Source organism: Anomaloglossus baeobatrachus, chromosome 1 (genome assembly GCF_048569485.1).
Source record: "Anomaloglossus baeobatrachus isolate aAnoBae1 chromosome 1, aAnoBae1.hap1, whole genome shotgun sequence".
Lineage (NCBI taxonomy): Eukaryota > Metazoa > Chordata > Amphibia > Anura > Aromobatidae > Anomaloglossus > Anomaloglossus baeobatrachus.
Window position 1 is genome coordinate 718494960 of NC_134353.1, and position 13029 is coordinate 718507988.

Here is a 13029-nt window from a genome sequence, read left to right on the forward strand (position 1 = left end):
AGGGTAATAAGGGGTTAATAGCAGCGCACAGCTACTACTAAACCCTAGGTCAGTGATGGCACAGGTGTCTATCAGATACCTGAATCACACAAACCTGTAAGTGACTGTAAATAGACACAGAGAACAATCCTCTAATTGGAATAAAGTACAAAACACACCCTTCTTTACCACTTTATTAACCACCAACACCCTGCAGGTCCGGCGTAATCCCCATGATGTCCCACGCCACTTCAGCGCTGCTACATAACACAGTCAGCAGAAATAAAGCACGACCGCTGGCTGTGCAGACAATGACTGAGCCGCAAAGACTGCACAGCAGGCAGATACTGTCACAGACTGGGGGCGCGGTCTGCCTGCAAACAATCACAGACTAGAGGACGGCTGGTGGGTGGGGAAAACACAGAAAGCTGTGTGTATACGATGCACAGTACAGGAAGTGAATGCGCAACCCGGAAGCAGTGTTCCACCCTGACACCGAGTCTCAGTAAGTATGAAACGCTGTTTTATTCCCGTTCATCTTTACATTTCAATTATTTTCCCCAGGGCCGGATCCGGATCGTGCACCCGGAATTCCGGATCCGGGTCTGGCACCTGGAAATCTTTGAAATTGTGCAGATTCGGATTTTTACAGTTCGCATCCGCTCAGCCCTACTTGTAAATCCTTTTCACTTATTAGACAAATACAGGGAAACATCATCCAGTCCAAACAATCAACTATGAATGTCTGGACTGATAAATCTCTCTACAAAATTGAGTTAAGGTGTCAAGTTCACAGCGGACTCTATGGACTAAGTATAATTGTAACAAGTTCTCAGCCATCATGAGATTGAAGTCTGCACAGGTTTACAGCCCCTGAATGCTCTCTAAGCTTACGTGCCCACGATCCACAAGTGTTCTCTGTAGGAGAAAGCAGCAGTCCATGCCCCCAATCAGGAATATTTTGCAATGTTCTCTCACTGAGAGCACTCGCATCTCCGCAAGCATATATAGCTGTGGCTCGGAAAGCCGCGCTGCATATCAGTTTACGCAGTGAAAAGAAGCACAGTGGGCATGGGATTTCTATAAATCCCATCCTCTTTGCTTTCACTGTATATCGCAGAGTCCACGGTCCAAAAGGCACAAACCCTTAAATGCACTCTAATGTCACTATACAATGATTTAAACATTACAGAAAAGCTATTTACATTATTTCTAAATTAAACCTAGCTAGAAGACCACTGACAAATCATCTATTTCTTATAAGGGCGTGAAAGATTATTAAATTTGTATGCAGATATCCAGCTCATTGGAAAACAAATTTCCAGTTACTGAACAAAAGCATTTATTTTTTCCTCAATTAATGCCAGGGAAAGTATGGACAACAATAACCCTGGAGTAAGGATGAGGATTTGTTCAGGATTTCAAGGTACAGAATTTATATAAAATAAAATAAGAAAAAAATCGATCATTTTAAAATACTGTAAAAACAGGGAACAATGGATTATTTACCAACGTTAGATTAATCTGATTTACTGCTAAGGAACCCCATACACAGCAAGCCAACGTCCTTGAACCCTCTGATATCGGAGGACTTGGCTGACCTAAAGGCCCAGTCACACACAACGACTTAGGGTACCTTCACACTTTAGCGATGCAGCAGCGATCCGACCAGCGATCTGACCTGGTCAGGATCGCTGATGCATCGCTACATGGTCGCTGGTGAGCTGTCAAACAGGCAGATCTCAACAGCGACCAGCCCCCAGCCAGCAGCGACGTGCAAGCGACGCTGCGCTTGCACGGAGCCGGCGTCTGGAAGCTGCGGACACTGGTAACTAAGGTAAACATCGGGTATGGTTACCCGATGTTTACCTTAGTTACCAGCTCACACCGATTAACTTAGCGTGTGCAGGGAGCAGGAGCCGTCATTGGCAGCGTGAGAGCTGCGGAGGCTGGCAACGAAGGTAAATATCGGGTAACCACCTTGGTTACCCGATGTTTACCTTGGTTACAGCTTACCGCAGGCTGTCAGACGCCGGCTCCTGCTCCCTGGACATTCAGGATTGTTGCTCTCTCGCTGTCACACACAGCGATGTGTGCTTATCAGCGGGAGAGCAACAATAAAAAAACGAACCAGCACTGTGTAACGAGCAGCGATCTCACAGCAGGGGCCAGATCGCTGCTCAGTGTCACACACAGCGAGATCGCTAATGAGGTCACAAAAAACGTGACTCAGCAGCGATCTCAGCGATCTCGCTGTGTGTGAAGTACCCCTTAGGCTGCTTTCACACTACGTTTATTTAACATGCGTCATGAACGTTTTTTACTGCAAAAGCGGATCCTGCTTTTACAGCAAAAAAACGCATGCAAACGCATGTATTATTTTGCAGGATCCTGTCACTTTAAGTTTATGGGCGGGCATTGGAGTCATGTGATCGGGAGTGAGGGGAACTGAACGTGAAAGACTGGGAGCCGGCTTCTGACTGCTGTGGAGTCTCGTAACCAAGGTAAACATCGGGTAACTTGCTTGGATACCCGATATTTACATTGGTTACGAGCATCTGCAGCTGCTAGGAGCCGGTTCCCTACACACGTAACGAAGATAAACATCGGGTAACTAAGACCGCGGTTACCCAATGTTTACCTTGGTTACGAGCATTTGCAGCTGCTAGGAGCCGGCTGCCTGCTCCCTGCACACGTAACCAAGATAAACATCGGGTAACTAAGACCGCAGATACCTGATGTTTACCTTGGTTACGAGCGTCCTCCACTCTCAGGCGGAGGAGAGTGGAGGGAGAGGGAGGGGGAGGGAGAGGGAGGTGGAGAGAGGGACTGATCACGCGAGGCTGGTTTCTGTGCATGCTCAGTAGAGCAAGCAGGATCCTGTCTATCAGCATGCCAGCGTTCACATGCATTTGCGTGCTGTTTAGTCAGGATCCAGCAATTTGTAATATTTGGACGCAGCTCAAAAACGCTACAAGTAGCGTTTTTGAAAAAAAGTTAAAAAACTGCAAGCCGCTGGATCCTCACTATAACGCACGCAAACGCAGGTGAACGCATGTTGACGCGAGTCCATTGCAAATGCACTGAAATGAAAACGCATTTGCACTTGATCAGTTTTTGCGTTAAAAAACGTTCATGACGGATGTTAAAAAAACGTAGTGTGAAAGCAGCCTTACCAGCGATCCCGACAACGATACTTCCTGATAAGGATCGCTGGTAAGTCGCTGGTGAGATGTCACACAGTCAGACCTTACCAACGACGCAGTAACGATGAGCAACCTGTATAACAAGCTTGGCGGCGGTGGGACCCTGTTAGGAGGTCGTTGATAGGCGTCAAACACAGCGATGCGTCCTGCCCAGCAGGACATCGCCTTTGAAGAAAATGGTCTGGATCATTCGGCAACGACTAGCGATCTCACAGCAGGGGCCTGATCGCTGGTAGGCGTCACACATAACGAGATCGCTGGCAAGACCATTGCTAAGTCACATAAACTGTGACTCAGCAACAATCTCGTTAGCAATCTCTTGTGTGACGGAGCCTTAAAGGCCCAGTCACACACAGTGACTTACCAGCGATCCCGAAAACGATGCGACCTGATAGGGATCGCAGGTAAGTCGCTGGGAGGTCGCATGTGAGATGTCACACAGTCAGATCTTACCAGCGATGCAGGAACAATACAGGTCGCAGTAGCGACCTGTATAACTATCTCAGCAGTCACTCTGACCCTGTCACACAGTGTCAAACACAGCGATGTGTCCTGCCCAGCAGGACATCGCCTTTGAAGAAAATGGCCTGGACCATTCTGCAATGACTAGAGATCTCACAGCAGGGGCCTGATCGCTGGTAAGTGTCACACATAACGAGATCGCTAACGGGATCGCTACTGCATCACAGAAACCGTGACTCAGCTGCGATCTCGCTAGCGATCTCGTTATGTGTGACGGTACCTTAACTGTTCTCCTGACTGAGGATGTCAGGGGAGATAAGGATGTAAGACACCAAATCCTTTTGTTGTTGACAAGATAAGCCACCAGGAGTTTAACATCAGTGCCCCTGGAGAACACAGGAGAACTCTGCAGAGCCAAACAGTGCTGTGTATGGAGAAATCGGGAGAGAGCTGCCAGCTTAGCCATTGTTCAGCTGACAGCTATCTATTGTGTATGGGGGCTTCAGTGATAATCACAGGTAAACTAGGGTATAAGGAGAACACATAACTAACGGGTGATGGACATATCCAACCATGAAGCAATTCAGAGAAGTACACCAATAATGTGAATATCTAAAAAATCTCTTCTCCTTTGCAGCATGGTTAGCTCTCTAGCTACCCATTTATATGATCAAACAAGAATTTGTACCGTCTAAGAGAAACATATATTGACTTACACTAATTGTATGGCTTTCAGTTATAATAGACAGCACAATGCTTTCATGGATCTACTGTACCATAGATACCACTGCCCAATGGTATAACAGGGTCCTTTGGGTCCCATTATGTCTTACATTACTTTTATGGGCCTCTGACAGCAGTGTGAGGAGAACCTGCCCTGTACGAGCTGAAGAAGTTACGTTTACATACTCATTAACAGCATTAAATATGCTAGAGCAACCGATCACTTAAAGGGATTGTCTAATAAAGATAACTACTGTCCATCAGAAGGGGGGGTTCTCAAATTAGGAGCTAGAATACAGAGCAGCTAGGTACAGGTGTCTTCCATTGTGCCTGTTTTTAGCTCTCCTAGCCATTTCTCCTGGCCTTGCTAACTCCATCTTGCTGGAGCACAATAAACAGTTTAGACATTGTGTCCAGTGAGAATGCATCATCAGCAAATAAGCGATTAGTTAAACCAAGGGTTTATGCTAAACATTTTTACCCTTTGATGCTTTATAAATCAAAAGTTATATAACGTCCAATATCTTGAGGCGGCACTGGCTGGTGGTACAATGTAACTTACCGGAATCACATTGAATGAGCCGCAAGTCAGGAGATTGCACACAATGAGGTGATGTTTGCTCCCTCAAGTCCAGCATGTGTGGGGCTGCATACTCCCTGAGTCTAAGACTCAGCATCTTCATTTTGTGGGTATACATAGGAGGCGGATGTGGAACTGTAAGAAATGGTGGTGGAACAATGACAGCGGGAACCATGCACAGGGCCCTGCAAGCAAATGAAGAAAATAATAGAACAGATCACTGATGGGGCACTCAAAGCAAGTGTTTTTGGACATAAAGGAGAAACTGCAGATGCGGGAAACTTCAATGGCAAGAGAACAGCAAACTATATTTTAACAATTGCTCATCACCCCCCCCTCCATCCCACAATCTCCGAACGCAATATGCATCATACAAGCCACTGTACCAGGCTTGATAATTGAAGAAATATAACTCACTAATAATCCAGTCAGGTCCTTATTGTAGTGATTTACATATTTTAGATATTCAAGTTATTTTCTTACTCCTCGCTTATGAAGAGATATATGACAAGTTATAAAAATGCCCATCTTTGTAGTTTCATAAATTAAAAATTAGAATAACCAAAATGTGGACTGTGTTTACCTTTTAACTAGAGGCTCCAGGGCCTCTTTCTTTTCTTCTGGACTCAAAATCAAGTGTCTTAATGGATCACTCGAATTCTCAGGGAACTGGGAGGACACGGCACAGTTTACAGACCCAGTCCAGGTCCACTGTGTATCTAGCGTAAGGGCGGGCCTCAGGGTAAATTGTGCCAACAAGTCTGATCCATATACAGGAGCTCGTACACAACGGCGCTCATTACAGCCAAAAATACGATCCAGACGTTCTTTTAACAAGCGCTGCCTGTCTTCAGTGGAATCCTGTGTCATGAAGGAAAATGCTATTAGGTTGCTCTTGATGTAACAGATTAGTACTTGTCAGAATACAGGACACATTACCAACAGAGTTAACTTTTAAAAGACTATGGCCCAGATTTATCAAAGGGCTTACGCCAGAATTTTTGCATCAATTGCTTACAAAAGTCATAAAATTGTGCAAAAGGAGGAGTTTATTTTTATTTTTGCCTAGTGTCAAGCTCCTAGTGGCAGCAGCGTACACCCCAAGGTATCATGTGCCCGCCAATTAAGCGATAAAGAATATGTTGCACGTTTGGTGTTGTCAAGCCAGTTTCACCCAGGTATAACACAATGGTCAGAGGTGTGACGCCACAGATCATCAAATTCATGACGAGCTGTGGTATACCTTATAACAGAAATCTTACCCAGACTGACATAACATTTGTGCATGGTGTAAGCACGCCTCTCGTCAGATTCACCAGATTCATTAAAAGGTGGGAGCTTTTAAAGAATCAGGCCCCTCTGACACCAACAACCCTCATCACCAAGACTGGCCTGAATATTGCTGGTCTTTATGAATCGCATCCATAGTTTTATTTTAAAGTCATATCAACTTTTAGGAAGAAGTATGAAAAACAGAGGGAATTATATACAGAACATACATAAATGATAAAACCAAGAAGGATAATAAACATGAACTAAGGATAGATCCACATGACCATATTTTATAGCCCATGTATGAACCATTGTCCCACCTAACCATGGGTCTCATGATCTGGATTAACAGCCTCATAGGGATATATGAAGTGGGAATTGTGGTCCATGTATGGACCACATAAAAAAATAGACGTGAATCTTGCCTTACAGAGTAAAGAACTGATTCATGGAAAACGCAAAGCCATCCTACAAAAGGAAAGACAAAAGGGACAGTAAGGGAAAGCAAAAGTGGTTTATACAATTGTGTACTATAGGATTAATACAGATTGTAGACTATGCAGGTAGCTTTTGAAAATCTGGATGTTGAAAGTATAAGATGGTCAAGGGGGGGGAGATCATGAGTTCTAACCCATGGAAGATGCACATGAACATCTTAAATATGATTGCTGAAGTGAGAAAGGGAGAGATGAAGGTCAACAAAGATTGCATGTATTGAGAAATAAGAGCAGAGATTTATTGAGGGAACAGATCGTGATTTGCTTTGCAAGTCATTGTCATTACTTAATATGCCAATGAAAGATTAACCAAGAATAAATTAGGCTGTTTTTTCTTTTGATGCATCTTTGGTGTGTTTTTGACATCACAAAGATGCCCCTAAATGCATGCATTTCCTTTCTCCAGCAAAGTCTATGAGATTTCTTTTTTGCTGTCCACACTGGGCATCTTTTGTTGGCTGCATCTTGGCTGCGTTTTTGAAGATGCACCCAAGATGCAGAATGTCAATTATTTCTGCCTTTTCTTTGTCGCTCCATTGGGAGACCCAGACAATTGGGTGTATAGCTTCTGCCTCTGGAGGCCACACAAAGTATTACACTTTTAAAAAAGTGTAACCCCTCCCCTCTGCCTATACACCCTCCCGTGGACCATGGGCTCCTCAGTTTTATGCTTTGTGTGGAAGGAGGCACACATCCACTCATAGAAAAAAACGCAATGGTTAAAACGCAATGCGCTTTTGGTGCATTTTTAGTGCATTTTTGATGTACTCAAGATGCACTGGCAAAAAGATGTCACGTGTGAACATAGCCTTACAGAGAAGTCAAGTAGCATGTGGATTAACTAGATAGTAGAACAGTGGAACCTTGGATTAAGAGTAACTTGGTTTGAGATCGTTTTCAAGACAAGCAAAGCTTTTTACAAATTTGTAACTTGGCTTAAGAGCAATGATTTGCAATAAGAGCAAATACTCACCATGCACACTTCCAGTTCCATCCTTTCACCACCCTCTGACCCGCTCTGGAGGTAACTTTCTGTACATATTTACTGTATACCATTGTACAGTAAAGTATATACCATCTAGCATGTCTATCCATTTGCATTTGTGGATACAGTATTGTACTTTCTTTCTGCTATCCAGAACAGCACATTGTTTGTACTGTAATCTAATTGCCTGTGCAGTATTCCTACCCCACATTTGGTTTAGTTCTGCCCTATTTTGGGAAGAATAGATTTAGGGTGTGTTTTTTTGTGTACTGTACTAAAATAAAGGTTGTCATATTTATACATCATATTTTTCTCTCTATAGCGCACCTCCTGTATACCAACAGTTCTATTGTAAGCTAACATGCAGTTATATTTGTTTTATGTTTTTTACTGTACAGTACTTTGCATTAGTGTAATGTAATAATGTTAAATAAATACAATACATTATTTTGTATTACTGTAATAAGTTTGCATAACTACAGTAAATATTTTGGGTTGTGGAATTGTCTGCATTTCAATTATTTGCTATAGGAAAATTTGCTTTGATATAAGAGTAACTTGGTTTAAGAGCAGACTCCCAGAACCAATTATGCTCGTAATCCAAGGTTCCACTGTATTTAGAATAGATTGAAAGTGTGCAAGACTGTTGGCCTATGTGTTCACATCTCCATCAATGACAAGGAATGTTGCAGGTGACAATTGTTTGACTAAAATAAAGGACCGATCTCAAAAGAACCCTATTTTAAGTCAATGTGGTTTTACACTATAATGTGTAAATAGGGCAAATAGGATTTAGAGGAAAAAAAAAAGTCTAAGCACTGCCAACACATCCATGATTAGAGAAGCTGAACACAGCAAAACAGCCTGATTCTACATGTAATTACCATGGCAATGTACATACCTGAGCATTGAGCAGTGCAGCAGAAGACGACTTTGGCACTGTCTCCCCTGTAGTTTGAGCGGATCTGGCAGTTGCTGTAGCCATAAAGAAAATTTGTCCTTTTTATTACCAATCACTACAATAATAAGTGAGTTCCCAAATATAATTTTAAAAAATGGCCAGAGGCAGGAAATTAAATTAAATAACAATATACATATTCTATATTAATTGGTATATCCCACGATGCTCCAGTAAAAGCCTAGCAATGAGCACCGGAGTGGTGAGGAGTATATTGTTAGAATATAGAAGGTTTTGTTATTTTATCACATTGCTTGCTTTTCGCCAATTTTTTAATCTTGGAAAACCTCTAAAAAGCCTACTGACATATGACGATGTTTGTAACTGCATTTCATAGCAATGCAGATCTTGAATAAAGAAATAATTGTAAAAAACAAACTAATACATACCTGCCGAAGATACTGTATTGAGATGGGCTGCTCCTATTTGAGGCTGATTTCTCATAACATTAGTACCCTGTGGCATAGTTGGAAGAACAACAGATCCTTGAGGACGTAAATACTGACCAGGGGCTGAAACAATCTGTAGAACATTACCTAAACAAGAAGAAGTAATTCAATACAAATGCATTTTTAAAGCTAAATCCTAGTGAGCAGGAACTTAAAATATCAGTAATTTGTTTATATTGTTTTTGTTTCTTTTTTGTAGCCGCTTCCTTCCTGCTTTTGGCTTTATCATTAGGCCTGTTTCACACATCCGGTATTTCGCCGGATTTCCGGATCCGGCACACTCCAGTACAGTGTAATACAGTACAATAGCATTGCGGCAACCTCCGGTAACATGCTGTCATGTGACCGGAGCTTGCCGCAATGCCATTGTACAGTGTTTACACTGTACTGGAGTGTGCCGGATCCGGCAATCCGGTGAAATGCCGGATGTGTGAAACGGGCCTTAGACACACTAATGCAGTTTCACATTGAGCTGTAAAAAATATTTGATGATTTAAAGGGATTCTCCACCTTTCCAAATTTTCTTATTTTACCTAAATGCATGCATTTGAGGATAGAAATCACTTTTGCCATTTAAAGGGAACCTGTGAGGTGCAACATGCACCTAGAACCATGAGTACTTCTGGGTGCATATTTCTAGTCCTTGCCTAACTGTCCCTGTATCTAGTAGCATAGGTAAAGAGATCTTAAGAAAAAGTATTTCTAAAGAGCCTTTTTAATTTGCTAATTAGGCCAGGGTCTAGTTGCAAGGACTTGAGTATCCTTGGCTCGTCGGCCCCCTTAGCATGTTAGCACGCCCCTGCTGTGGGCATGCTTACATGCTAATGAATGCACAGCATCAGAGGAATGGTCGATCTCACTGCTCTCTGCTGCCACCGCGCTCAAAGCTGGATTTCTGCTCAGTGCGCCCGATGAGAAGTTCCGGACTTCCAGTCATGCGCACCATGAAGCCGGGTATACGCGTCCCAGCTCACAGCACTGATGTAGTGCTACATTCTGATTGTGTGCGCACTGAGACGAAAACCAGTGGTGGAAGCAGAGGTGAGAGCGATCATGCCCCTGACACTGCACATTCATTAGCATGTTAGCATGCCCACAGGGGCGTGCTAACATGCTAAGCGGAAATTCTAAATAATTCAAATGACCCAAATTCTCATGAAACATTAAATTCTTTATTATTTTATTAGACAAAAACACAAGAAAAATATTAAAAAGATGGAAAATTATACAAAAACATCCTGGGTTCAACAAGTGTTAATTTTTCTTTTTTTTAAATATTGTACATAATAAATTCATACAGGTTCATAACACAATTTTTTGAACACATTTTTGTACATATGTTTTTGTGAAGTTGGTCTCCTGAAAAAGTATTCAACCCCTAATCCGCCCGCATCGAGGTCAATTATAATATATAATTTGTGATCTATAAAAAAGTGCTAGTGCATTAGCATACAGCTAAAAAAAAAATTAAAAAAATAAATTTTAAGAGACCAAAGATACACGAGATGAATGAGGGTTTCAATAGTTTTGTTTAGGGGTAGAAATAATCTGCTTATTCCAATGAATCTATGCAAAGTTATTATTTCTAAGGCAAGCCATAAACTGCATCAGAAAAAATTCTCTATAAGCACTCACGTTGTCACATGAATTGCTGAAAAACTCTTTAAACAAATGCCCAATATGCCTATGCATCTACTGTATATTAAGAGTTAACAGAGCAAAATTCAATCTGTTATATAATTAACAGGAATGGCATTACATCAGCATGTTACTGGGCAGGCCACATAACATAATGCTATAAATACTGATGTGCTTAGAGCAATACTTCTCAAGCAGGTATATTAAGGGTTAACAGAGCAAGATTCAGTCTTGTTGCAGGAGTTAGATTACATCAGTGTGTTACTGGACAAGCCATATAACATTAAGCCAAATACACTGGTGTGATCAAAGCAATACTTATCAAGCAGGTACACAGATTAAATCAACATTTTGTCAAACAGGTCATACAGAGCGGTGATGAACCATAAGCATAAATATAGATCTTACATAGGAGCCCCAGGATCCCCCTTAGGCTATGTGCGCACAGTGCGTTTTTCGCGGCGTTTTTGCACGTTTTTCGGGTGCGTTTTTGGCCTCAAAACTGCAGGACTTTGCTTCCCCAGCAAAGTCTATGAGTTTTCATTTTTGCTGTCCGCACACATCTGAGTTTTTTTACCTGCGTTTTTGAGTTAAAAAAAAAAAATGGACATGTCAGTTCTTTCCTGCGTTTTTCTGCGTTTTCTGCCCATGCAATGCATTGGAAAAACGCAGCAAAACGCAGAGATCAAAAACGCAGCAAAACGCAGCCAAAAACGCACCAAATCGCGGCAAAAACGCATGCGCTTTTTGATGCGTTTTCGACGCAGGTGCGTTTTTGTGCGTTTTTAGCGGCCAAAAATGCACAAAAACGCAGCGTCAAAAAGACGCAGTGTGCGAACCTAGCCTTAACAATCATTTCGTCTCTTCCTCAGAAGGGACACCTTCTGAGTAGATGCATAGGCATATTGGGCATTTGTTTACAAAGAGTTTTTCAGCAATTCATGTGACAACGGCAGTGCTTATAGAGATTTTTTTCTGATGCAGTTTTTTATGGCTTGCCTTAGAAATAATAACTCTGCATAGATTCATTGGAATAAGCAATTATTTCTACCCCTAAACAAAACTATTCAACCCCTCATTCATCTCATGTATCTTTGGTCTCTTAAAACATTTTTTATTTTTTTTTTTTAGCTGTATGCTAATGCACTAGCACTTTCCTATAGATCACAAATCTATATATATAATTGCCTTATTCTGTCTGTCTGTCTGTCTATCTGTCTGTCTATCTGTCTGTCTGTCATGCTCCGAAATTGTGTCCTTACGGTGACACAAAGCTGATTGGCCGATGGGCTCGCCATGGCCCCGCCCCCCCACACGGATTGGCCTCTCGCCCCGGCTCTCTGCAGGCCCCGCCCCCCTCACGCAATGCACGCTCGCTCTGGCCCAACTGACACGGAGCCCCGATTCCCAGGTGAGTACACACACACACATCAGATCACACTCACTCTCACACTCACTCTCACACACACCTCACACATCACAACATGCTGGGATATCGCTTGCTTCTACACCGGCTCCGTCAGGATCCCAGCAGCGCCACACATAACCTTGCGATGCTGGGATCTTCACGGAGGCCGTGAAAGCTGGTAACCATTATACACATCGGGTAACTAAGGTCCCTTAGTTACCCGATGTGTATCATAGTTACCAGTGTACACCGGCTCACACTCACTCTCATACACACCTCACACACACATCACATCGCATCCACACATCAAGGTCCTGCAGCGGCGGAAAATACAGACACATAACAGCACACACATAACAGCACACACATACACACACACAAATCAGATCACACTCACTCACACATCACATCGCATCCACATACTCACAACATCCTGGGATATCGCTTGCTTCTCGGCGGCGATACTGTGCTGTTGTGATCTTCCAGGACCTGCCGGAGGATCACATGGCCAGAAGCATGTGATATCCCCGGATGTTGTGAGTATAAGCGCATATGTGCGATATCGTCAGTGTCTGTGTGTGTGAGTGTATGCGATCGGGTGTGTGTGAGTGTATGCGATCGGGTGTGTGTGAGTGGATGCGATCGGGTGTGTGTGAGTGGATGCGATCGGGTGTGTGTGAGTGGATGCGATCGGGTGTGTGTGAGTGGGTGCGATCGGGTGTGTGAGTGTCGGCAGAGGAGCACGGCGTGCTGGAGGAGGCTGGGAGCAGAGAGGCTGATCATGGGGAAGGCTGGGAGGAGAGAGGCTGATGCTGGGGGAGGCTGGGAGGGGGAGGCTGGGACGAGGGAGGCTGATGCTTGGGGAGGCTGAT

The 13029-nt window shown here is 43.2% G+C and overlaps 1 protein-coding gene and 1 non-coding gene across 5 annotated transcripts in view; both read right to left on the bottom strand.

Annotated features, from left to right (window-relative positions):
• The window catches only part of LOC142250032 (E1A-binding protein p400-like), a 407327-nt gene that overhangs the window by 172767 nt on the left and 221531 nt on the right, over window positions 1-13029 (bottom strand). For all 4 annotated transcript variants that reach the window (XM_075322102.1, XM_075322107.1, XM_075322113.1 and 1 more), the window contains exons 23-26: window positions 9052-9198; window positions 8606-8679; window positions 5534-5811; window positions 4933-5135 (exon numbers count right to left, since the gene is read on the bottom strand). In XM_075322102.1, the coding sequence (XP_075178217.1) occupies window positions 4933-5135; window positions 5534-5811; window positions 8606-8679; window positions 9052-9198 (702 nt within the window). The remainder of the gene's footprint in view (window positions 1-4932; window positions 5136-5533; window positions 5812-8605; window positions 8680-9051; window positions 9199-13029) is intronic.
• Window positions 1263-1389, bottom strand: LOC142258861 (small nucleolar RNA SNORA49). The gene has a single exon (XR_012727893.1). It is a non-coding gene; the product is annotated as a small nucleolar RNA SNORA49 (small nucleolar RNA).